This window comes from Empidonax traillii, unplaced genomic scaffold, assembly GCF_003031625.1.
Source record: "Empidonax traillii isolate 1590-97213 ecotype Southwest subspecies unplaced genomic scaffold, ASM303162v1 scaffold586:size682069, whole genome shotgun sequence".
NCBI lineage: Eukaryota > Metazoa > Chordata > Aves > Passeriformes > Tyrannidae > Empidonax > Empidonax traillii.
The window spans coordinates 647,524-674,977 of record NW_020955779.1 but is presented as its reverse complement, the minus strand read 5'-3'; the positions used below and the strand labels follow the sequence as shown (position 1 = coordinate 674,977).

The 27,454-nt window shown below is 37.4% G+C and overlaps 1 protein-coding gene across 1 annotated transcript in view; it reads left to right on the top strand.

Moving 5' to 3' along the window:
- The window catches only part of LOC114064851 (BRISC and BRCA1-A complex member 2), a gene marked incomplete at its 5' end in the record, with an annotated part of 142,417 nt that overhangs the window by 6,662 nt on the left and 108,301 nt on the right, over positions 1-27,454 (top strand). Inside the window, 2 exons of the mRNA XM_027898242.1 lie at positions 16,518-16,712; positions 21,471-21,545. Of these exons, the coding sequence (XP_027754043.1) occupies positions 16,518-16,712; positions 21,471-21,545 (270 nt within the window). The remainder of the gene's footprint in view (positions 1-16,517; positions 16,713-21,470; positions 21,546-27,454) is intronic.

The following is a 27,454-nucleotide window of genomic DNA, read 5'->3' as shown; positions in this document are numbered from 1 at the left end:
TATTGTGTTCAGCTCTGGGCCCCTCAGTTCAGGAAGGATATTGAGGTGCTGGAGCGGGTCCAGAGAAGAGCAACGAGGCTGGTGAAGGGACTTGAGCACAAGTCCTATGAGGAGAGGCTGAGGGAGCTGGGGTGGTTTAGTCTGGAGAAGAGAAGGCTTAGAGGTGACCTCATCACTCTCTTCAACTACCTGAAGGGAGGTTGTAGCCAGGTGGGGGTTGGGCTCTTCTCCCAGGTAACCAACAATAGGACAAGGGGACATGGGCTCAAGCTCTGCCAGGGGAGGTTTAGGTTAGATGTTAGGAAGAAATTCTTTACGGAGAGGGTAATCAGGCATTGGAACGGCCTATCCAGAGAGGTGGTGGATTCACCATCCCTGGAGGTTTTTAAGCAGAGATTGGATGTGGCCCTTAGTGCCATGATATAGTAATTGGAGTTGGATCAGGGGTTGGACTTGATGATCTTGGAGGTCTTTTCCAACCCAATCTATTCTATGATTCTATGATTTGCTTCTTGGTACATAATGAGATACTAACCAGCCTATTCAAAAATTAATTGAAACAAACCAAAGAAGAAATCTGGAAGCCAACAGTTTTTGTTTTACTTTGGTCATTGTACCTGGCTATAGCATTCACTATGTAAATGTAATCACTTTTGATAAGGTCCTTGGTCATTCTCCTGCAGTCCATCAGATGGTATGGAGTGTGTTATCTTCCACCTTGCAGCATTGGTCTGTGTAGCGTACCTTTGCTTTTGCATTTGCTGTTTAATATTCCCTGTGTTTTGTAGAGCTTTTCTTCAGAATGTTAAATTAACAATAACTTGGTTATTGTGCTAAATTTTTGAATAACTCCCTTTTTTCCACAAGTGTGAGAGCTGTTTAATGAAGATAATTTTAATCAAATTTTAAGATATTAGCAGAATTCTTTAATGTTTTAACATATCTTTCTACTGAGTAGAAGTAAAATACAGATTAGCGTGTTGACTGTAATTTAATGCTCTTAATCTTGAGCAATCTTCAGATACTTCTGATGCAACAATTCCTGGCAATCAAAACAGAATCTACCATGCACAAAAGCATGTAGATTTTATTAAATGAGGAGTACAGTCTCCAAGTAAGTAATATGTGCCATCAGATCTGTGGGAATTCTGACATTGAGCCTTTATGCGCTGCTCTCGTCTGCCTGAGGATCTTGTTTTCCAAGAAGTCATCACATGCTGTTACATGGCTTGAGTGAGACATTATGCTTAGCTTGAAACAAGAACCAGGTACTCCAGATTCCACCAGGTCGTGTGGCTCTAATAGAAGTTGTCAGTAGAATTCCCTGAAGACATTTGGATGGCTGTGTTGCAGATCACTTCAGTCACTCTTCAGTTTCCATGGCCGTGGGCAGACCTTCAAGTTAGGTTTTCATTTGAGTGTGGTAACAGGTGTTCAGTTAAGCAGCTGTTAGCCAGACAGCTAAAGCAAGATTCCAGAAATACTGCATTTTAAAATGTAGATGCTGTAGATGAAGAGTTCATGGTATCTTTTTTTTTTTTCCCCCCCAGAGAACTCCTAAATGGTTGGGCCAGCATTTCAGCAGTGGGGTGATACATGGAGCATTCTTGTTATAAGCGGAGATAATCAACTGTGTTCTTTCCTTGACAATGCAATTGCAGAATTAAGCTGAAAATGCTCGTTGAAACTCATCTTTGCTTTTGTGCCTTGCACAAATATTAAACACTTGGGTTTGAAACTCTGCCGGAGTCTCAGGTTCAGCACCACAAAATACATGCTTCATTACATGTTTTACCAGAAGTAGTTACTCTGCTGGTTGCAGGGCTGATTGTGTGAGTGCTGATCTTCTGGAATGATGTAGGCATTATGGAGCAACTCAGCAGAGGGGCAAGTGGTCCATTTATTTTGGCTTGTCATATAGTATTCATTACAGTCTGAGGGCTAGCTGCTTTAGGCTGGTGATGCTGTTCATGCTCAAAGCATTATTAGAATTAAACAGTTTTATTTTTTATTCTCATTAAAAATGTTTTCCTTTTGAATGCATTTGATACCTGTGCGTCTAGTAGGCATAAATAAAATCAGCTTCTCAGAATGTAAATAGGAAAGTTCTTCCCTGCTCTAGTGTTTATTCATCTTGGATGACAAGTATTAGAAATGTATTTTAAAAACAACCTATGATTCACTCCGTTCTGATTAAAAATTCAGTTGGCACACAACAAGATTAGTGATTGTGTACGGATGAGATTAATTTGGAGCTCATTACAATGACGCCAGTTTGAGTAACAAGAATTGTTTGTTATGTTAGCCTAGTTGATTGTTAATGTGAGCCAGTTAATAACTGAAGTGCTTATGCAAAATGTTAACCCCATTTTTCCAATGATTTTGAAATATCTTCTGTTTGGCAAAGAGGAGACAGTAGCAGTGTGTGCAAGCTGAGTGTCAGTTCAAGGATTTGAGTTTCCAGCTAGTCTTCCCAGAATTATTCTGCCCACCCATTGCTATTGCAAAGGCTTCATTAGCCTTAGTGGGAATGGAGACAAGAGGACATGAGCATTTCCTGAAACCTTCTAAGTGTTAAATATGTCCTTGTGGGCTAGGGTATGGTATATTCCTTGTGGGAATACTTTGTGCTGCGTTTGCGTGGGAGGAAGACATTGTCATCACGGAATTTCAGAGAATGGGCCGCTGCAGTTCTCATGCCAGTACCTAGCGCTGGAAAGATTGCTTCCCCTTTTCTAACTGCTAATACTGAGTACAGATTACAATCATTGTGGAATTGATTGACCTAATTTTGCTACTCAGATGTATTGGCTGTCATGCTCTAATATCTTGGGTAGACCAATGTTTGTTTTAAGTTTTTCTATTTGTGCTTATTAGACTCCGTATTTATCATTTGGCTATACAATACTGTCATGAAGGTTATATTGTTTTCTGTGTCTTTGTTCAAAGTCAATCATTATTTCTCTTGCTTGCTGAGTTAGCTTTTAATGGGTAGTGAAGAGATCCTTTAAGTGTCTCCCTCTTCAATTAAGTGCTCTTCATTTACTGTCAGGTGCATGAGGGAGATGATTAACAGTGTCAATTGTTCTTCTGCTCACAGTAACTACAAAAGAGCCCAAACACCCTTTATATCAACTAGTGCAGTCTTGTCAGTTGTATTGTTAGCGAAGATGCAGGTGTTATATGTTCTAGTATGGAAGCCCCACGTAAAGCTATGACCACCATGGTTTTCAGTGTATAATTTTAAAATTAAAAGCCACAGTAATGGGTTCTCTTTGTCTGGGAAATGTGTGGATAGGTTCGAACTAGTTTAGCATTGCTGTCTCTTCTGCTTGCCCTCTTTCTGAGGGCAGCACAAGATTTCGTTCTTGGACCGCTAGCCTGCTGCTCTTGTAGTGAAAGCCTTAAATTACTTTGGCTTCAGTTGAACTTGGGGAATTTAAGAAAAACGGAATACAGAATTGGAGCCGTTATGTTATTAGAAGAGGGTTTTTTTCTTACTTTGAACTTCTTTCTATTCCCATTTTTTATGTTTATTTTTCAGTCATATCCTGACTATATGTCAAGGAGTGTTTTGATTATTTATAATCCAGTGCTATTTATCGTTTAATACTATAAAACAAACATGAATTCTTAAAACTGTTTATTCCTTTTTCTTTCTATTGATCCCTACCCATTTGTATATATGAGGGTTGTTTGTGCACGTGTATTGATGTATACATGCATATAGTCACTGTGGCCTTGCTGAGATTGGTCTGGTATGGATAGGGAGTGGTAACAAAATCACATACCACCAGGCAAGTAATTTAATTCAGGAACTTTCCCAGAAGAAGGACCTTATGGCTGGTATTGTTGGCATTTATTGTATAAATTTTTGTCCAATTTTTCAAACAATAGAGATATACCAGTGCAATGTTCCTTTGTAAGCCAGATCTGAAAGAATCTAATTTGCAGTGTGTTTTGATCTGGTTTTGGTGTCTGAGCTGCACACAGTTCCTCAGGGTTTCACAAAATCAAAGAATAGAGTTGGAAGGGCCCTCTGCAGATCATCGTCAATCCCCCTGCCAAGCTGAATAAGTACTGGGTTTAAAAGGAGAAATCCCCAAAAGAGGATTCTGTCTTGGAATCCTCTCCTGGCGTAGTCTGACCAGCTTGAGTGCAGGCAGCGTTCAGAATGCCCTTCTGAGAAGTCTTACGGTGCTCAGAAGAGCAAGTGTTAGTATTGTCTATGTAGCCATGGGGTAAAGATAGTGGCTATACAGTTCAGCAGAAAGAACTGAAGAGGATGGCAGAAAATAAGTTTTGTCCTGTAATCTTTCCATCTTTACTTCCTTCAGGGCCTTTCTACACTGGGAAACTATTCCTTTTTCTCCTTGTTTTAGTTCTTCTTAATTTCACTTTCAGTCTTTCATTTTTATTTGTCCTTTTTGTCCAGTATTGTTAATAAATTTATTTATAGGGAAGGGGAGTTAGCTGCCTTGTATTAATTTGTAATTTTCTATTAATGTGAAGTCATTACGTATATTTAACTTGTTATTTTTCCAGAACTTCAGCATTTCTTATCACAGTTTATAAAACATGGCTTTCCATCTCAAAGTGTAAGCAGAAAAGAATATGCTGAGGTTACAAGTTCTGCTTTACTTAGTTGCAACATTTTGGCTGGACTTTTCACCTAGTGAATCCAGAAATTGAAAGAAAAATAAATAAATCTACAACTACTTATTTAGTTTTGAGGGAAGAAAATATCTGTTAAGCCAGGTAGTTTTGCCTTTCTTGCTTAAGTCTTGCTAGTGTAAAAGGCAAAATTAATTCCATTAGTTCTGTAAAGGGCTCCATGGGGAAACATTTCCTTTCATTTTTTTGGCACAAGCTTGTCTGATAATGCAATTTCTCCCTAGAATATGAAAAATCTAGAATATTAGCTTTTGAAATATAGTATTTCAGTCCAGGAAAGACTAGCTTTTGGAGAACATTAGGAATGTGAATGGACCACTTGACTGAAGGATGGCAGGATGGGAGAAAATGTTTGGTGATAAGGGACTTAATCATTGTGCAGTAGTAAAACAGGGGGAGAAAACATTTTATGGCTTTCAATTTATAGCATTGTATTAGATAAAAATAAAGATAACTTTCATTTGCCATGTGAGTTGGACCATCTTTTTCATGGCTACACAGTTAGATGGGCCAGAAGGTTGGACCAGAATAACAGGATGCTTAAATCTTAATGTAATTAAGGCTGAAAAAGATGTTTAGGCTTACATTTTCTTCATGCTATGTCTGTTTGGTTTATATCTGATTCCAGAGCACTGGCCTCCTGAGTGTCTGGATCTTCTCTTGAATTCATGTTCAATTAATCTTGACTTTGTAATGAATTCACTAATTTCTTAGGTGGGCAGCAGTTGCTATCAGGCTTGAGAAAGAGTGCTGCCTCTTTGCTAGAACCAACCTGTATGTTTGAATGAGTATACTTTCTTCTGCTCCCCTAGGAGCATATCCTGAAATTCTGGTAAGTGGAGAAGGAGTGCTTATATAGCTAGGTGTTAGTCTTAGCTGAGCTCTGCAGTATGAACATAGCAACATTTAATTGCTGGAGTTCCTGCCTGGCATGAGGGATCACTGGCTTAACCTTCACAGTCTCACTGTTCTCTGACCCTGAGATCAGTGGAAAGGCTAGAGGTGGGAAAAGCTTGTAACCAATCCTGCATGTGAGAAAGGACTGAGCAGGCCGTTAGCGAGTCAGTACACAAACCAAAGCTTACCCTGGACTAAAACTGTAGACTGTATATAGTCAAAACTCTATTAGGTAACTTTGCCAATATACTTTATTTCTACGTAGTTCAGCAAGGGACCTTTGCATAAGTGAAATCTGAATATATTTCAAACTTAGTAGTTTTGTTTCTTAATACCCTTAATTTAATTTTGGGTTTTATTCAATTTACGGGTCCACTTAGGCACTCTCTATTTCAGTCTTCCTGGTCTTCCTTCCAATTCTTCAGGTTGTTTGTCACAGTTTGAATGAGTTTGAACTCATTCCTGCAGTCAATCAATCTCTTTATGGGCACAATGTTTCAATATTTCCTTTGGAAGTCCATTTAACGTCTTTTGGTCCTCCAGTCCCCTTATTTTGTGGACTCTGAGAATTTCCATCAGAGATACAGTCAGTCTATATTAGTACCTTGTACTAATGTATCTTACCTTAAGGATAAGTGAAGTCCACCAAAATGACCAAGAGAAAAATCTAAGTTTTGAACTGTATGCTTAAGTAATAAACTGGGATGAGGAAGACCTTTGAATATTCTTTGAGGAGGAGGCGCTGAATCTGCAATTATTCTTGTAGGCCATGACTCTTTGCCAGATTGCCACTTAGCAGACACTAATGGCTAAATGTGTTCATTTATTTGTATGTGTATATAAATAATTCTTTACTGTGAGGGTGGTGAGGTTCTGGAAGAGGTTGCCCAGAGAAGTTGTAGGTGCCCCATCCCTGGCAGTGTTCAAGGCCAGGCAGGGTGGGGCACTGAGCAACCAGATCTAGTAGGAGCTGTCCTTTCCCGTAGCAGGGAGCTGGAACCTAGATCATCTTTAATGTGCCTTCCAACCCAAACCATTCTGTGATTCTGTGATACATAATATATGTGCTTTGCAGGAAATACAGTCCTTGCTAGTGGTAAGGGTGGCATAGTGAATTCAAGCATCTTATTCACTTTGAAGTCATAGTTAGTTTATATCAAAAATGTTAAGTTAGATATCCCGAGCCAGACTATGAAAGTAGAACACCTTTTATGTCAAAGTGTCGGAGTGCAATGATAATGTGTTGGTATTTATAATTCTTTAATGTAAATCAAAAAACTGATAATGTAGTTTTGACTATTTTTTTCTGCTTCAGTTGCTCAAGTAAAGTATCTTATGATAATTTTTTTCTTAAAAATTGGGAAAAAATAGTATTAGAGAAACTGGCAGAAAATTAAAGGATTCTGACCCTTAGATGTGACATTACTGGCACAATACAGTCCTCTTCCTTACAAGAACTCTAGAACAGTAAGAAATGGCATGTCTTAAAGGCAACAACTTTTTAGCTTTCTATACACCTTTGCAAGGGGTTTTATTTGTTTGGGTTTGGGTGGGTTTTTTTGAGGGAAAAGATGGACTCTACCACAGTCTTCCTGAATTGAGAATACTTTTAAGTTCTATGTAGTATACCCGTTGAGTTCACATTGTTGTGCCATTATAATTCATTTTTCTGTAGGGAAAGTTGGTCATTGCTTATGAATATGAAAGCAGAACAGACTTTTAAATTAACTGATTACAGAAGGTCAGTTAGAAATAGTCATTCTGTCTGATAATGCAGTTTCATATTTGATTACATTCTATACTGTGAATTCTATTATAATTTGTACTTTTCTGCAATGGAATTAGTTTAAGTTTGGTGCCCTGCAGGATCTTTCCTTCAGAAGATACCGTTGGGGCAAGTAAATGTCTTTGCACTCAGAGTAATTTTTAAAAGATCCGTTCATTTCCCAAATGGAGGAGGGCTCAAGTTATGTTTTCTTTCCTTTTTACTGGTCTTTCAACCTATATTTGTTTCAAAACCTCTCTTTGTTTTATTCATTCTTTACATGCTTTTGTGTCTGTGTTTCCTTGTTATCTTCCATTTCAGATCCTCAGGCATATCTGCTCTATTTTAGAGATAACTACAGAAATATAGTTCAAATTTAGTCAGCATCTTGAATCTTTCATTTGCCGTGTTTATACAGCTTTACATGAATTTTTTTGTATACCTGTCTTCCCAGAGATACAGCTTTTATCTGTGTAAAGAAACGAAATGAGTATCCTTATGCTGCTTTTTTTGAGAAGAGATTACTACTTTGCAATAATTTGCCCTGTATGGTAGAGAAATAATTTTGATTTTCAGTGTCTTCTGATTTACGCAATGGTATTTTGTAAATGTCTTCTTTAGGGAGTGTATTTGCAAAGCCTTATAAATTCTCTTGTGAAAATAAAGATGGCAATGCTGTTTGGCCAGCAGGATCCCCCATGTTATATATTTATTTTAATTTATAGGATTTTGGGAGAAGAAAAAATGGTAGAAGAAAACAGTTCTACGTGTGCCACCCAACAGTAAATGCTCAAGGGATGTTAGTGGATGCTGTCCAAAACATTAGCTGTGAAGGATCTGCCTTTTTGCTGTAGCTAAAATTACTTGTGTTGACAGGAAGGGAAAAACCACAAGAGCTGATAAGAGTGAAAGACTTGCTATTTAAAAGAGACTCCTGAGGTAAAGCATTAAGAGTGGTCTGTTCTCTGGACCGCTGAGGGTCTGAGGAGTTGTTCACACTACCATCATGGCATGATAAGTAAGTCTTTACTAAAAGATGCATGTGTGTAATGCCCTGTGTGGAAATTAATCTTGTCTTCACGCATTGTTCCTTTTACTTGCCATGTCTTAGTTAAGTATGTACTCCTCTGGTAACTGACTCCCAAGGGAAAGAAATGCAGTGAACTTAAATGGATTAACTAATGATTAGTGTGTTGGATTCCCTATGCCGGAGTTTATACGTGCTGAGGGATTTAAGAAATTCCTTCTCAGAACAGGTAAGGTACCACCTGCTTTCTGAGAGAGGTATGCTGAGATGTCTGGAAAGGAACAAAACTTGCTCTAATCCCTCAGCAAAGTAGGACAAGAAACATGTATGTGCCAAGTTTTTTGGAGATTAATTAGGTAGTAGGCAGTTGTAGCTTTTAAGGGTCTGATTATCTTGTTAGAGAGCTCTGTGGGAGAAGCAGGCAGACTTTATTAGGAGGAGTGCACAACTTAAAAATGTTCTCCTGGGCTCAGCTTCACAGGTTCTTCACCTCAAGACCACCCTTAACATACCAAGATCAGCTGCCTCAACTGCTCCTACGGCAGGGAATAGGAATAATTTATAGTAACTTTTGGAAGTTGAGATAATTCCTTTTGCAAGTGAATGGTACTTGAGAGAATTGGTACTAGTTCATTTATTCTAGCTGAATGCAGAACTGAGTATTCTCCATGTGTCAGATTTGCTGGGATTTATTTTAGAGTTGCTTTAGGTATCGTATCGTTAATCAAGGATCACATTGTGTGGCCAGTGGAAAAAGAAAAAGGGGAAAAAAAATAAGATGTAAAGTGCTTTTCTGAAAGCAGAAGTAATTTCTTGGTATGTTGTTTTCCTGCACTGGATTTTCATGCTAATTCAAGGCCTTCAGGTGTTCAGGATTTTGACTAACCATTTATAAGATATTGTAATTTCTGCATCCGATTTTCACAGCCTCTTGCTAAAAATAAAAATTAAAATTAAGGACTGACAATCTCAAGCTTCAGTTTGTGGCAAACTTTTTATCTGTTATACACAGTAGCTGCTAGAGCATGCAAGGTCTGTAAGTTCTTTGATTGTATTTGCAATGACAGAAGTGCTCCTGAGTTGAACTGTTTTTACGAAATGTTAAGTTTTCATGTTTGCTTGGGCCCAAAAATGATCATTTCAAGCAGATCACTCCAGAAAGTTGTTCCAGTGGTGCTCTGGGGGAGAGGGATATGAAGAACCTGTGAAAATAAGATGACAAGTAGATGGCATGTAGGTTTACAGTGATTGATATGAAACTGCAGCCTGTAGGATGTTTAAGTGCTGGCTGCTAAGAAACTGAAGCCTCTGAAGTTGTTATAACACTCCAGCCCTGCAAATACTGTGAAAAATATCTGTTGATAGAAAGATGTGAGCATATGGTAGATAATTATCCTGTGTCTTTTTCTGTGAGCAATTTCCCTGTGGTGGCCTATGAGGATCACAGCAAAGCAGGGACTGAAACCAGATATGCCAGTTTCTAGGCTTATGTTGTAACCGCTGGACCTGTATCTCCTCTGTATTTATGTGGAGGATAAGTGCTGATATCTAAGTGTGATCTTCCTCATTTCAGGTAAAAACTCACATTGGTACTGATTTTTAGCCACTGTAGGATGAAAGTTGTGTGCATGTGGTATGCAGAGATATAAACAAAATGCAAATCTGTACTTAACATTATTCTTTATGATAATTCTGGATGAAAGATTCTATAGAAATGCATTACCACTGTTACGGGCTTGGGAGGTTTTGTTTACTGACATTTTCTCATGAAAGTTAATTTCATGCTTAGAAATATAAAAGTACACTAACTTAAAATAAGATCTTGCTGTTATTTCCTGTAGTATAGCCAGGAAAAACAGTTACAATCTGTCTTCTTTAAAATCACATTCCTGGAAGATATTCTGGCAACCTGGATATTTAAACACATTTCAAAGAAAAACAACTTCAGATCAATTAGAAATTGTTACCGTATTTTTTTTTCCTGATAGCATAGACTTATAGTTTGCTGCAGACATTGCCTGGAGTTGTGAAAGAAGCGATAACCTGTGAAGGAGACTATGAATTATCAGCTTTATGGAACATGAGGTACATTGTATTCCAAAAGAAGGGTGGAATAGGTAATCACAGACACTGAGTACCTTGTATAGGCTCTTCATTAGCTTTTTTGGAAGGATGAAAGAAAGACTGCAAAGCACAAAATGTTCCAGAGCAAAATTTAAACGTGGTTTCTTTGCCAAAAGTTGAATTGTATGGCTACTTCAGAAAGTTAAACTCTGCATGTCTTTGCTAGTAGAACTGAGAAGCTCTTTTGTTGGGGGGGGTTTCACTTGCCACACCTGTAAGAAGATCTCACTAGAACTGATATTGTCTGGCTGCAAATTCTCCTTGTCTTTTCTGGAAATCCATTTGGTGTCATTGCTACTCATTTAAATGAGTTACTGTTGAAATGTCTTAAATTGCACTCTGTGGGTGGCCTTATAACAGCTTTACTCTGCCTCTTTATACCGTGAATTAATTTTCTCAACTCCTTGGTCATGTCTGATTTTCTATAAACCTTTCCCTATGAAACTGTTTGCTTACTATGCAGCCAGCCTCTGTCAGGAGGCTTTATCAAGAGCCAGGGAATTCTCAGATTGACTTTGCAGCCTGAAAACATCTGTGAGGTTACGCTTCTTCATGAAAATCAATGCTCTTTGGTGAGATTGTGTAACTTAATATCTAGCAGTTCATCAGAACTCCTGAATCACTTGGATTTCTCCAGTGTAGACACAATTTAATGGATGCCTATAGTCTATTAATCTCTGTATAATAACTGAATATTATATTTCCATTCATCTGCCACATAACAAGAACTGGAGAGCAAACTAAGTGGGTGTACATGGTGTTGGTTGATTACTTTAAGGTCTAGATTACTGTTTTTTTCAAAGAACTTTTCTTGAAACTTAGTCCAATAAGGGAAAAAGTCAGCTATTCCCCAGGAAATTTCTGCCACAAAAGAATATTTAGCTTACTTATGTTAAATTGCTTACTCATGGATAGGTAAATAGTTATTGGTTATCTTCTGTATGACAGTAACTACAACTCTGTGGGCAATGATGCTTCTGGAGTCTGGTCTCTATCATGTGAAAGTTCTCATTCTATTTTTCTGTAGACCATTTTGAATTTATTCCTGTTTTAGTTAGATATTAGAAAAAGGTTCTTCGCCTAGAGAATGGTTGGGCACTGGAACAGGCTCCCCAGGGAAGTGGCACAGCACCAAGCCTGCCAGAGTGCAAGAAGTGTTTGGATGGTACTGTCAGGCACATGGTGTGACTCTTGGGGATGGTTCTGTGCAGGGCCAGGAGTTGGACTCAATGATCCTTTTGGGTCTCTTCCAATTCAGCATATTCTGTGATCATTTTGAATTCATTCCCTAATTGGAACAATGAGGATTAGCCACTTGTCACAGATGACATTTACCAGGCTCTTGTGTCCACAGTATCTCCTAAGATGAAGTGACAATTTATCTCTTTGGAAAATAAAGGTTATACAAGTTGCAGTGTGGCCAAGCCAAAAGCCATAAATAAAGATTGAAATTAAAAACTAAAATGTTGAAAATAAGATCTGAAAGATGAAGTTGCTCCTAGTTTTAGTGGAGATCATGCAGATACATGCAAGCAGTGTCTAGACAGAAGAGAATTGTTTAATTGAGCCTCCATCTGTGTCTTCAGAAATGACAGGTAAATTCTTCAGTGATGCACTGAAAAAATTACAACATTAAAGATGGTCATAACCAAGCTGAGAGGTGCATGTAAGCCTTCATGTGAGATGAGCACAAATGCATAAGGAGTTGCAGATGCACAGTTTGGATTGATTTGTACTGTATTGTTGTGCAGTGGTCCATTTTCAGTCTGGCTGGCTAACTGTTGAGTAACTTAGTGAGTTTGCACTGCAGAGTTCACTTAGAGACACCTATTGTCAAACAAGGCAAGGAATTGCACCCAAGTCTGGATTTCTTTATTTTAAATGCATTAGTGATTGTTCTATTTGATTAACTCTCTGGAAAGTCTGTAGAAATCTCATTTCAAATTAGACAGGATTTACTGAGTAAAATATGTAACTTAGTCTGTCAGTACCCCACTCACTGTGCTCATTATCTTTGACATAAAATTCATTTAAACCACAATTTTATGGCAAATTCACAGAAAAACCTCTTTTCAGCATGCACGTGATTTTGATAAAATGATGTGAAAGTATGAGTTTGTGAGCAAGGCAGAAGGAGATTTCAATAGAAGCCAGAGAAAGCAACAAGTCTTTTTCTCTATACGTATTTTCTGATTATCTCTTTAATTGTGTTTTTCATACCTTCTTGGCTTCGGCAGTCTGTCTGTGGTTGTATTTCCAGGTTTTTCTAAAGTTCTAACAACTAAATTTTGAAGTTGCATTCAGAACTTATTTCTCCTCAGAGTTTTGTAGCAGAACTTGAAGCTGTGGAATACAAAGAGCAGTAGCTCACTCTGTTCTTATCTTTTAAATATTTTTGAATACAGTCTCTTAAAAAGCTGGATTGGCTGGGGCTGGAATGCAGCCTTCAGGCAAACAATCAGAAATTGAAGCACACAGCCTACTACTCTATTTGCTCCAAAGCCTTTAGTTTAAGATTTTGCTGATTAAAACGATTTCCCAAGTCTAATAGTGAATACAATAGTGCATCGCTAAATAAAATCTTATTTAGAAGATCCTTTACCTTTAAAGAAGGAGGTCAGCTTCCTGTTGCAGGAACACTACTCTCATCAACTGAAGTTACAAATACTTCTGTGTTCTCAGAATAATCTTTATAATGCTGAAATTGTAGCAGTGAAGACACTCTAAAAGGGATAAACTTGACAAACATCAAAATTCTACCTTAGGTTTCAACGTATATGTTACAGGTAGTTGCTTACTTTGATTTCAAAAACAGAAGGAAGATTAAAGAAAGTGCTGTTTGAAACTGAGAACAGCGTAGCTCATGTTTTGACATACTGATGAAATTGGATCACAGTAAAATTGTTTAAAAGTATTTTCAAGTGAATGAACGTAATGCTTAGGGCAAATAAGGTACACTAAGATATGTAAAAAGAAATTTCATACATAAACATGACACTGTATTCAGTAGTGTTTGTGTTAAAATTTATGAGTTTAGGTCTTCTGAAAAGAACAGCCCTTCTGCAAAGTTAACAAAATGAATAGAGCTATAATGGCCATTGCCAAATAACAAGCAATACAATAATAAATTCTAAAGCTAAAAATTGTTTATATAAATCAGAACTCCTGTTACAGCAAATTTGTGTAGCCGTTGTATGTTTACTCTTTCACCGGTGAGAATATGTTGTAATTCATATATATAGGTGTAGTTGAATTTTTCCCCAGGTGATTTATTTTTATAACCACGTTATACTTTGAAACTTTAGTTGCTGAATGAAAGCTGTATAGTAAGGATCCTACAGTCGAATCATTCATTTAAATTCCTGTAGCTTTAAGGCAATACAGAATAAGCAGTGTTCTTGAATTCTTTGAAGAGGGCACTACTCTAGCTCTGTGCTGCAAAACTGACAATGGATTTCCTCTTGCTCTTTTTTTGTTAGGTAGTATAACGTTATTTAAAAAACAAAAGGTTCAGTTGCATTTAGGTCAGCTATTAAAATATTGTTGGTCATTTCCTTTGACAGAACATTTCTATTGTGTTATACCAATGTCATTAGGAGGAAAGGTTATTCCCACTTGTCTGACTGATATCAATACATACTGGCATATTACATCCTCTGGCTTTCTGGAAATGCTTTATTTGAACAGCAGCTTGGGAACAGGAAATTTAAGGTTATACTCAGTCTGGTTTCAGACTGCATGACAGAAAATGTGTTTCCTAGAAGATGCTGTCTACCTGGAGGATTTTCTCTAGTATTTTATAGAATCGGATAAGCTTAAATGGTTTCAAGTTGAGAATAAATTTTTACCAGCTGTAGACAGCAGACAAGGCAAGACAAGGCTTTCAGTCACTTAGTAGAATGTATTTGAGGAACTTACATGAAACACGATTAGTTTCTCCCCCATTCACCAGTTACTCTGGAATGTAGTTTACCTTTTAAGATACGGCCCTGATAATATTCCAGTTTTGTAGGTGTTCCCACTGTCTAGGAGGGGGAAAAGCAGAGTACTTTTATGTCAAGCCATGGTCAAATGTCCGGTCTGTGGCACTGTGGTAGCTTCTAAAAGCAGAGGTTCAAGGATAGCAAGTACAGAGACTCAATGACTTCTCTGTGCAACCCATTCCTTTGTATTTACTTGCTTTTGGTGTTGCACAAAGTATGAATAGCTGATGTACTGTGGGGGAGGTGGTTTTATCCGTCTTCATTCGTTTATGTAACCTTGCTTAAGAAATACCGTTTTTTTATGTTTGAATACAAGGCAGACTTCAGATAATCTATTTCGAAGTACAGAAGTATTTTCTGCCCTTTCATTGTAGAAAATGCTGCATATCAAAGCAGTTTTTTCACTGAAGAGGCAAAACATGGTCATTGTGTTATTTTTGTTCTTGCTGAAGAATGTAAATTATACGTATAATTTGTTTATGAAATGTCTGCAATTTACAGGACAAAAGTAACATGCTGTCTGTAACTACACTGAGTACAGATACAGATAAGGAATTGTATATGAAGCTACTGTATTATATCTTCACTTAATTGTAAAATGCAGACATCTTTGCCATTTCTGAGTTTCTTAATGTTCCCTGTACAATCCATGCACTTTAAAATCCTGTTGTAGCAAGTTTGTTGTCAAATGTCTGTGTGACATATACAGCCTTCCAGTACCTAAAGGGACCTTCAAGAGAGCTGGAGAGGGACTTTTTACAAGGGCATGGAGTGGTGGAAGAATGAGTAATGGCTTTAAATTGAAATAGATTAAGTTAAGATTAGATATAAGGAAGAAATTCTTTACGGTGAGTGTGGTGAGACACTGGGGCAGGTTGCCCAGAGAAGTTATGGATGCCCCATTCCTGGAAGTGTTGAAGGCCCAGACTCAGTTGGGCACTGACCAAACATGGTCGAGTGGAATGTGTCCCTCCCCTGAAGTACATGATCTTTAAGATCCTTACCACCCAAACCATTCCCTGATTCTATGAAATATGCTTATACTCAAAGATGACCACATGACAACATTAACATGCTCTGAGCTTGTCTCAAGAAGACCCTCTTGAGGACCCACCCATGTATGAAGCATATGAGGGCCTAAGTAGTTTTGCATCAGTACTGTCTCATGCTCTAAGACCGCAGATACAGGGTGAGTCCTTATCTGCCTTTCACATAAGTCTGTTGTAGGTCAAATAGATGTAGGCATGCAACATGGGTCATGTTAGGCATGGTTTGTAACATCAAATACCTTCCTGAAAAAAACTTACTGTGCACAGGAGACTGGTCCAAGCCAATGTTAAGAGTAGTTAAACTGAGTGATAACATTGCTACTGTGCTGCTGACAGTTATCTTAATTGTATTATAACTTTTATTTCTGTTAGTTGTGTTTCTTGAAACGCAGTCAACTTGTAATAAAAATTTCCGCCAGGCACATTGAAGAGAGTTGTGTCTGCATTTGTGTTTAGGAGATGAGTCAAGGTAGCTCTGGTGATGAGGCAGTTAAGGTGAAATAAATCACAGTGTCGAGGCAAGGGAAGAGAACCCATTTGCTCCATCACTATGAATACTACAGCCAATATTTGAACAGTGAAGCAGAGCTGTTTCTATACTTGGTGTCAATTTGGCATATTCACTTGGTTGACTGCTTTTTGAATCAGTTACTGTGCAGGGTGTTCTTACCTAATGCTTGTGTGTTTCATATCAGTCATAATTCAAACTTTTCAAGTTCTCAGATGCAACAGTATAATTTTAGGAAAGAATAGAATGGTAATTCAGACCTATATATGCCTAGTAGTAGCCCTGTTTATGGTATTTGACATAAAGTTTTTGCTGTTTCACCTGGTTTTCTTCCAAAGCATGATAGAACCTTTGCTTTTAATATTATGGTTTAGCTTTGTCACAGAGCTCCCACATGCATATGTGCCTCTGAGATCAGTATGGAAGGGGGATTGCTTGTCTTTCTGTTGCTCTAAACAGTTTAGATCTCTGTTCTTTTCTAATTCTACAGAATTTAGCTTCTTGGAATCCTTCAAACCCTGAATGCCTCCTGCTTGTTGTGAAAGAGCTTGTGCAGCAGTATCACCAATTCCAGTGTGGCCGATTACGTGAGAGCTCTCGTCTCATGTTTGAATATCAGACTTTACTAGAAGAGCCCCAGTATGGAGAAAACATGGAGATCTATGCTGGCAAAAAAAACAACTGGGTAAGCTATTATTTCAGCTAAAATGCTTTTAACAAATACAGTTCTTGCCTTGGAAAACTGGAGTTCTTATTGTGGATTGTCATGCTTTCTGTTTCCAATGGAGAAAACTTCTATTTGACTCCTGCTCATTTTCTATACTCCCTGTTTTGTACATTGCTTTGATTCCATTACCTTGGCTGAACCAGATTTCCAGGTGAGCCACTGTTTTTGAACCTGCTGTTCGTTCATCTGATTTATAGATGAAAACTTTGAAACTGTTGAAAAGCCTGTACAGTGTTAGGTGGAAGTTTGAGTTAGCTCTGAAGATTTGAAAGGTAGAATAAAAGTGTTGGTATGACACCCTGCCAACCAACCAACGAGTTTGGGGGGAGGATGTGTCGGGGTGTGGTTATGATACATTATGATTGAGTTGATTTAATTGCTGGCTGCAGTTGACAGTATCTCTCTCGCTCTTGTCTAAGCTGAGGAGTTTTGGAAAACTGGAGAGGAAAAACTAACCCAACTAATTTTTTGCAAAAGGAGGCAAGATGGGCTAGAGCAGTGAGTTTGTAGGGCCATGCTTTCATAGGACAAGTCAGACAATAAAATGGCTTATCTGTTTCCTGAAGTTATATCCCTTGCATGGGAAATGTGCTGTGCTGTATAGAAACACTCTGTGTATGCCATCTCAGCCTTCTAAAATGAGGCCGTGGGCAATGGAGACATTTTGGTTTGTGTGTGAATTGATTTTTTTTTTTTTTTAAATCTGCCACAGAGTAAGCTCTGCAAAAATCAGGGTTTTTTTTCCACTGGTAATATATTTATCATGGGAAGTTTGGAGTAGGATATGTCAGGAAATATCTAATGGTGTTTATGATGAAACATGTTTCCCTCTTGCTTTCAGAAATAGCATACTGTTAAGATAAACTGGCCTTCAGGAGCAGTTTCTTCTGAAATAGATGAAGTCTGAAAATTGATGAAAATTCAGCACTCCTATTAGCAGGGCCTAGAATTCAGCTTTGTGTCACTTTATCATCCTTAAGTTACAGGTGATGGAAGGATGTTTTTTTTACAACTCACTACGTACATTCGCCTGTTTTTCTTTTCCTTTCTAGATGACAAGTCATCTAGGCTTTTTTTATTTTAACTCAAGTAAAATTTTCTTCATCGGAGATATTCAGATCTCTTTTTTTTAATGTTTTTGTATCAGAATATTTCATTGAAATTAATTTGTTCATAAATGTTATTCTTCATAGCTTACTCCACAAACAACTTGTTACATCTCTAAATTTTATCAGAGTGGTTTATTGAAGTACAGAAGGCTTTCTGAACTGTACTGAGATTTTATCATAGTTTTTACCAGCTGCTAAAATTCTGCTCAGGATGATAGAAAACTAGGGCTTTTCTCCTTTTTCCATAGGAAAGACATATCTACTCAATCCTTTTGAGTCTTTGGTGGCTCAACAAAGAACTTTTTTTTTTTATTTATTTAAAATGCTGTCTTAGTTAAAAGTATTCCAATAAAATAAATCTTAAATACTTTTTGAGTCAAATCCTTTTCATCATTGCAGAGCTATTTTTGAGGTTTTCATAGCTTTGTTTTCCAAGTTTGCATTCTCTATCAAGAAGATTCTTGTGAATCTTGTTTGGAGATGCTATGAACTTGGTATCTTCATGACAGAGGCTTATTTATTAGTGTCCTAAAACAAAACTAGGAAACTAACTTGTCTAGTTCTCCTTCCTGTCCTTGGTTACTGTTTTGTTAGCCTTGAGGATCAGCAAATGAGGAGTGTTTTTCCAAAGCAGGAGGTAAACTGCCCATTATCTCCTGTGCCTAGAAGGCAATGAAATTCAGGTTGTTGCTGTCTATCAGGAATCAATAGTAGTTCAGCAGATTTCTGAAATAAAAGTATTATGAAAGCAATCATCTTAGGTGTGTGAGTTAAAACAACTTTGAAGAGGAGGCCTGAATTTAGCACTGTGTCCCAAAATAGAACATAAATCTGCTTTTATACCTTTGTTCCACTATCTCCAATTTCCTGAAGTGATCTTCTAGATCTATGACAAATAGGCAAACTATTATTTAGCCTAGTAGCTTCATGTTGGCAAAGTACCAGCTGGTGCAGGAGTACATTAAATATCTAATCTCTCCGTGCTGTGGCCAGAAATTCATCATTCTTGACTGATGACTGTATCCAGCTGGTTGGGGCTGGGTAGCTGAGCACCATGGACAGGGCCTGCTCCCTGCCTGGCCAGAACACTTTTGGAAGTAATATTTAGCAAAATAATCTTGATTGAATGAGATAAAAGACCTAGACTGAAAGCCCGCTTTATGGAGCAGCTGATGCTTTTGTTAGAGACCATTCATCTGTTCAGTGGCTATCCCAGTTCATCAGACTCCGTATTTTACCAGAAGAAATTTCTGGATTTTATGGGAAATGTTGTGTGGCATTTTTTTGTAAGTCCAGAAGAGAAGCGCTGCATATAATACCCATTTCACTCTGAACAAAAAGTGAACACCTTGACTGTCGCCACAGCAGTCCTCAGGTTTGACATTCATAAGAAGGCGGTGATTTTTCCATGATATTTATAAATAAGTAATATAACATCAGAAAGTTGGCATCTGTCCTCACAAGTAGTTTCATCAGGAAAGGTTTCAGAGTTGGAATTTAATGTACACTCACTTCTTGTTGCATAGTGTTTCTGTGAGTGATTTCTTTGCCTGTCTCATGTGGCTACCAGGGATAAATTTTAAGGGCAGTTCTGAGCTGGCTGGCAGCTGGGTGGATTACAGTCCAACATCACACAAACCCTTTGGCAAATGATAGAACTTGAAAGGGTGCCATTGGAAAGATTTCGATTGCATTCCAGCTCTTGTTTTTTCTTGTTTAGTGACTTAAAGGTAAAATGAGTTATCTCTAGTTCATGCCTGGTAGATAGACCCAGAAACAAATTGGCACTGACATTAGCATTGTTTATTCTATATCTGCCTAATACAGCATCTTTGTCCGTGTGTGCTTAATTGCTTGGGGTGAAATCTTTGCTTAATTTAGTCAAAAAAATAAATGAAGTAATTTTGTTGCTTCTCGGTTTTGTTTTGTGTCAGTACCACAGAAAATAATGTGCTGCGCAAACGTTCACTTATATTCCTCAACTGCCCTGCTTAGCAGCTTACTATTCATTTTGGAAAGGCAGTTTCCATTGGCTTTGACCTCCAGTGCTTTCTCAGAAAGGCTTCTGCATCGGCAAGCTGGTTTCCTTCAGGGTTTTATTCAGCCAATTCCTTTCTGAATCAGTATGAATAGCATTTGATGTGGTCCATCATTACAGAGGCTTGTGGTTTGGTAGTATGTGGCCAGTGACAACCTTCATGTTGTCTGTTTTGCTGAGCTCAAAGCAGTTTATGGATGAGCACAGCTAATTGACAGGGGAGGCAAAAGTACTGACTGTTTTGCAAAGGCATGTGACAAGTTTTTGGTACCAGTACAAGACACTTTGAATGCTTTCCTCTTAAGGAGTTGTAGCCTTTGGCAAGCTGTCCTCATAGCTGTGTGGTTGGTGTTCTTGTGATGGCATCTACTACTTGTAGTAAGGCAGTGGCCCCAAAGGTATCTATTTGACATCTGTATTTTTCTTCTCGCTATGCAAAATATTTAAAATATTAAAATGAAAATTAGGTGCAGACAGCTATGTTTGGGAAATAGCAAAGCAGTGTATATATGTTACTGTGGGAGAGCAAATGCTGAATTTTCATGCAGCTTTGATTTGTCCCTTTGCTTGTTAAAATGGAGTGCTGTTTTTTAAAAAATTGTATGTCAAAATGTAACTAAGTAACATATGTATATCAAAAATAGGGTAGTGTTAAAGGTTTTGCTAACTTGTCTGAAGTTTTCCCAGTTCTTTGTACTTAACTGCATAAGATCAATGTTTAACACTTTCTTTGCTGCCAGTTCAGCGTACCGAACAAATACAGCTGCTGTGTGCCTACTTTATTGAACAAAAAATAGAGATAACAAAAAATTAATATGGAAGAAATCAGGCAGGCATTCGTTTTTAAAAAACAATCAACTTGGTTGCTTCATGACCAGGTGGTCAAAGTCTGGTTTTAAGTATATGAAACAGAAAGGAAATCCTTTCCATTTCCTTTGCATACACTTTACACATAAAAAAAGAGCAATGTATAGGGGACACTTGGCAGATTTTCAGTAAACAGTTGTCTAGGTGTTGAGAGTTACATAATTCTGAAAACAAATTGTTTATAACCCTCTAATTCAGTTCTTTACTCTATGTTTACTCAGAGGACATTTGATACATTCTCACCTTTCTCAACCCAAATTCTTTTATGCATATCTGCAGTGTTTGTAAAAGTGCCTCTGTTATATCTATAAACTCTAATAAATTTGTCAGGTTTTTAGCTTTGCTTTCAGACTGTTTGCAGGTCCTGCCAGACCTTTGTCCGGAAATGAGTACAGCCAAGATACATCTATATTTAGGGTGTAACAAAATGTAGTCTGATTTTTGTTGGGCACATTGTTTTGTTCTAACTACTTTTTGCTGTTGACTTACTGGCAATGATGTTTTATGGGTTTTAAGGTGTTTTGTCATATAACATCTATGAAATCATTAATATTTTTTTTCCCTCTTTCGTAATTCTATTCAGCACTTTTGTTTTAAATCTCAGCCCTTCTGTTTGCTATGAGCTCCTACTCAGTTTTCATCAGAACATTTGTGGTTCTCTTTTAGCCACCAGATCTCATCAGTGTTACCTTTCTTCCACAGACTGGAGAATTCTCAGCTCGCTTCCTGTTGAAGTTGCCTGTCGATTTCAGCAACATTCCTACATACCTTCTCAAGGTAAAATGAAAGTCCTAGTTGACAGTATTTGTGAGAGCATGAATTTTTGAAATCTTAGTAACTATTTTGACTTTCCCTGCCTTCCTGCTTTCCTAGAGTTTTTAAGTCCACCATTTCTGTGTCTGCTTGGATTATGTTTTGGAAAGGTGATGTTGGACATCTGTTGTTTTATGTGCCACTTTTCCAATTAGTCGATATACACCTATCAATCTAAAGGATCTTGCGGGATTTAGGTTGTTGTAGCAGATGGACTGCAATGCAGATGTTCTGGGTTTTTACACACTATGATAAGTATCAAACTCTTGACCCTATCCAAGATATTATTATCTTGGGGAATAAACTTAAATATTTCCAAATAAAATCTTTTATATGAGTCTGTGGAATTTCATGACATGTAAATGCTGTGTTTTTTCAATGAACAGTCTCAATTGTACCAGTAGTCTTGAAAGTAGAAGCAGAAAAGCAAACTAAATATACCATTTCTTAACAGGGAGTGAAAGCAAATACTGGTGACTAGAACTGAAAGCTTCAATGATTACTTTGCTTCACTGTTTACAATGAACACAAATTTGACCAGGTACTTTCAAAAGTAGGACTACAGAGTATGTTTGTGAGTCAGGAAAAAAAGTATTTATTCCTTTGCTAAGAGGAGAAAGAAAGGAAAAAAAACCAACCAACTTTTGACAAACTACCAACATGCAATAATTTGAAATGAGTGGTTTTCACAGCACGGGGATAGTCTCTCTTTCAAGCAGCCACAGTGGAAACGCCTCATAAGGTCAATATTACTATGTTAAGATAACACAGTAAGAGATCTGTTTCTTCTCTATCACAACTGTCAGAATGAAGGACCAGAACTTCCACTGCAGATAACCACAGCTGATTTTGCCAACATCCATCTTTCCTTTAAACTGTGTGTCTGCCTTCTTACTCAACTTTTTACTTTTAAATATTTGCAAAGAGTAACAACAACTTATTCTTTAGCAACCACTGTGTTGAGATGAAAATGTCAGTGTGGATCCCATTACCTCCTCTTCATCTCATTGTTAGAACTGTCTTCAACTATTGTTAAATCACAATTGCGTGTCTTCAGTGTTTTTCCAAATCAGATGTCTTGAGCTGCAAACCATGAAAATAAAGGTAGGCATGACTATAATTTGACTGAAATTTTTGGTTGCAATCTGAGACAGGTATCCTGTGATCTCTCTGCCTTCTGTAGGCTGTTTTCTATTTGAGTAATGAGACAATCCTAACTTTCTCAAAAACATCCATTTTTTCAGTTTGTTCCTGTATTCATAGCATCATCTCTTCTCCCAACTGCTGTCTTTCATCAGGGCCTTTTCTTCTGACTTGATGGAAATGTTTCCACTCAGACATAAGAGGGTCTGACTGGCCAAGACCTTTTTGGGAAGGTTGGTGTTTAGGAGCAGGATGCAGCAACAGTTCACTTGGACTGAAGGATATCCGTGATTTACTTCTGAAAGACACTGTTGAAAAAAGGAGACTGAGAATGTATAATGTGAACTCTGTCTGCACCTGCCAGAACCCCTAAGTGCTGTATTTTCCAGGAACAATTTTAATTGGGTCAAGAATTTCAAGACAAGTGCATAGGTATTATGTTGTTTACCTTCAGTCACGGGTCTTTTACCTCTGTTCAGCCTCTGGGGAAACTTGGGGGTTGGAAGGTGGCGTATGACTTACGTAAGTAAATGTCATCATGTAGAAACCCTGTGATAGAAACAGATTCTACTGTTGTTCCGAAAGAGTAGTGTTTTAATGCATGACAGCATACTCCTCCTTACTGTAATTCCCTATCATGTTCACTAAACATCTTCCACCTTCTCTAAACAAGGTTGATATACTGTGGATAAATCATTAGTGCTCCACAACTGCTTCCTGGAGGTTTATTCATCCTGAGTTCTGAGTGATTCATTAGTCTGAAGGAAAACATGTATTTATTTGGCATGCATATATGGTGTGATGTGAAGGGATATGCACAGCCGGTAGCAGAATCAAAGTTTCCCAGTCTACCTTTATTTTGACATTTCTAAAATCCTAATTTCTTAGCTTTGGGGTTTTAAAATTAATGGGGTTTTTTGTATGTAACAGCCTAGATTTTTACAACAGCAGATCCTTCTTGATGGACAGTGTACTGATGAAATCCTTAGCTTTCTTAGTCAGGCTTCTGCTATGCATACTGACAGGCTAACTGTCTGGAGTAGGAAGGTGATATGTAGTCTGAGTGAGTAGCAACAGGAGAAGAAATATTGTCTTATTCCACCAGTGTTTGTTGACAGCAGAAGAATGGTTTGACTCAGGATCCAGCATGGATTATGACAGAGTGTGCTCTGCAGCAGGCAGTGGATCTTATACCCTTGCTGCCTTTAGTTTCCTGTATTCTGACAGTATCAGCTATATGAATGTCATCTCATATGACAAGAACATAAACAACATAAAAACAGGCAGAATCAGAACTAATCAGATGTGCTTGAAATAATTATGCTCTGACTATTCCAAATTTATTAAGCTATTTAGAAAAGAAATCAGATTTTTTTTAAGCTGTCCATATCTTCCTTTTTCTTTTTTTTTGCATGAGACTTTTGACATAAATAGATCTTTAATGTATTGCAATAAAATCTTATCTGCTGATTATGCTGGTTTCGAATCCACTGTTGAATTATGGCACATGATTGATAGAGCATCTACCGACGCAGTGGAAATAATTGTTGATATATCACTCTGAAAGGTGGAAGAGCAATCAGTAATTGAAGATGTTAGTGTATTAACAGCTTAATGTTTTACTGCAGAATTTAATGTGTTTGAATTATGTTCTAGTCTGTAGCCAACCTTATAGCATGCAGTAGCTTCTCTATAATGATTTCCAAAGTTCAAACCTGTGTTATGCTTTCTCCAATATATTTTTTTATGTTTAATTAATACTATTATATTAAAACCTGGTGAAATATTTAAAGACCATTATTTTTACTTAATCAATCACCCCTAGTACCCCAATAATTTATAATGCTTTTCTGAAATCTTTATTGATGTCAGTAGGTAATTGAACTACAAGTGTGACTGTAAAGCTTTGTATCATAAGCAAATACTCAGGTTTGAGGATTTAAGCTCTGAAATCAGAGTAGTGTTACAAAGTCTTTGGGGTCGTTCAGAATACAACCTTGTACCACTGGTGATGAGGGTACTCTCCCTATAAAGAATAAAAGTTTTAAGGTGTGGCATGAGTTGGATTGTTGTGGACTGGAGAGCTGAAATTCCTACGTATTCACTGCACTGAATTTAAAACTAAGTTCAAGTGTATGGGCATTTTAAGGGAAATAGATGAGTGTATTAAGAGTGAGAGTGATTATAAGAGCGATGCAGAGTACACTGTCTCTTCTTTTGAAACCTCAAAATTCCAGTAAAAGTTCTTCAGTTGAAAACTAAATAATAACTTGGAATATTTGCAGCAGATCAGTCTTATTCCATAACTTTGACATATTTCTTCACATTTGAAAGCAAAAGTATCATTCTTTATATTTCACGTTAAAGAACTCTTCAAAAAGAACTGTTGGTTTTCACTTAAAAAGCACATTCAGATAAAGATACCCTTTCATTATTTTTCCTTTGGAAAATTACACTTTATTGCAAAGATTTTAAACTGAATGTGGACCTTTGTGCCCACTTTTACATTGTTTTCTTACCCAAATCCATTTGACGTAAGTGAAAATTTTAAGTGTTGAAACAACTTGCAGAATCAAGCTGGTGGCTCAAACTGCTGCAAAGTTCATTATGATAAGTCTTTCATTAAGGTTCTCCTGTTTGAAAAGAATTTGGCTTTGGCTGAGGAAAATCCTTACATCTGTACTTGTTTGCTATTATACTTTCCCTTTCCCTTTTTTGCAGTTGGATTTTTAATCAATACGTTTGTTTTGACTTGAATTCTTTTCTTTTGATTGCAACATTTTTAATTTTTGTCGCAATATTTTCTAAATGGAAGTATTTACATACTGGTTTTGAGAACCACTCTCTAGTTCACATTTCTGCCTCGAAACAGATACTGTGTACAACACAGTAATAATGAGAGTAATAGGCTTAGCATCTACAATGCCTCTTCCAAATTTTCACGTAATCATAATATTGTTGAGGTTGGAAAAGACTTCTAATATGGAGTCCAGCTGTTAACCCAGCACAACTAAGTTCACCACTAAACCATGTCCCTAAGTGCCCCATCTACACATCAGTTGAAAACTTCCAGGGGCGGTGACTTCTCCACTTCCCTGGGCAGCCTGTTCCAATGCCTAATCACTGCTTCCGTGAAGAAATTTTTCCTAATGTCCAATCTAAACCTCTTCTGTTACAACCTGAGTTGATTCCCTTTGGTCCTGTCACCTGTTGCTTGGGAGAAGAGGCAAAGCCCCACCTGTCTGCAGCTTCCTTTCAGGTACTTGTAGAGAGTGATAAGGGTCCTCCTTGAGCCTCATATTCTCCAGACTAAACAATCCCAGCTCCTTCATCCCTTCCTCACGGGACTTGTGCTCCAGACCCTTCATTCATTCTTTGTAGTTTTCGTTAAAGTACATTCATTCTCTGTAGTTTTTGTCAGCTAAGGGCATGTTTGTACTCAGAATGACAAATCATTAAAAATCTCCAACCCAGTAATTTACAAACTGTACTGGATTATGTGACTGTAGTATGATTGCACAGTATGAGTGAAATCGAGAGTATGTTGCCAGTGATGCTGTTGAAAACTAGATGTTTAGGTATTTTTCTTCTAATTTATATGGAGGGAGTCAGGTTTTTGACTAAGATGTTCCTAATTAACACGACCTTCTTGTATGTATCTGTTGAAATACTCATTTCCTACTTGTGTGTACCTGTTTGTCATGCCCTGGTGATTGGCTAATATCAGGACCAATTTAGCTATGATTCTGTGACCAGCAGCCTTCCAGTAACTTTTTCTATTCAAGTGTAAAGGCGATATGCAATGCAGACCTGTTTCTTCTGGGAAGCTTTTTTTTTGTGATGACCACTGTATTTAGTGCATATCTTTTAGAAATGAAACAAATAACAGACATTGTCTAGACACATTGCCAGGGGCCAAACAGTTGTGTTAAGACTGTCAATGGAAAAGGTTTATCCTCAAGTTCAAATTGAAAGATAAGAACATATTTGTGTTTTTTTCCTTACTGTGATTTCATCATTTGGAAGTCTCTTAAAAGACTTCAATGCAACTTTTGTTTACAGTGTAGACCAAGTTCCAAGTACTGTGAAAAGACTGCAATGCTTGTGTATGTTTGAGTAATCAACTATAGTAGAGAACAAACAAAAGTGTAATATGAAGGGTCGAATTAGATTTTTTTTTCCATGCCAGTTTCTTTACTGTTATGATTTAGCATTTTGATTTATTTGACAGCATTGAAGGTTTGTGTTATATTGCTGCAAGTACCAAAACAAAAATAGATGCTTGTATAAAAAGTAATACTAATGCTGTTTAAAAAATGAACTAACTATTCCGAAAAAGAATAATGGTTTCTTTTGCTTTTAAATGTCATTTGATTTTGTTTGTAGCTGGCTAACTAAAATCTGCTGTATAGTGTCTTAAGGTCACAAATTCAATTGCAGGAATTTGTCCTATGTTCTGTGTCTTGTTCTATGCTGGGCAAATACCTCTCAAAGAAGCCTAGAGCATTGTGCAGTATATACTATTTCACTGTTTTTCCATAACCTATTTATATCTTCTTTATTGGATAGAATGATGAACTTGTATACCAAATGGAGCTTGTGGTGCCGGGTGTCATTTTAACTCTTTTACCAACAGGAAAACCTGGCAGTTTATAAGGCTGATAGATAATCCTGAAATAATACATAGTTGTTGTAATTCACAGTACTTGGACCATGCTTCTCACAGAGAT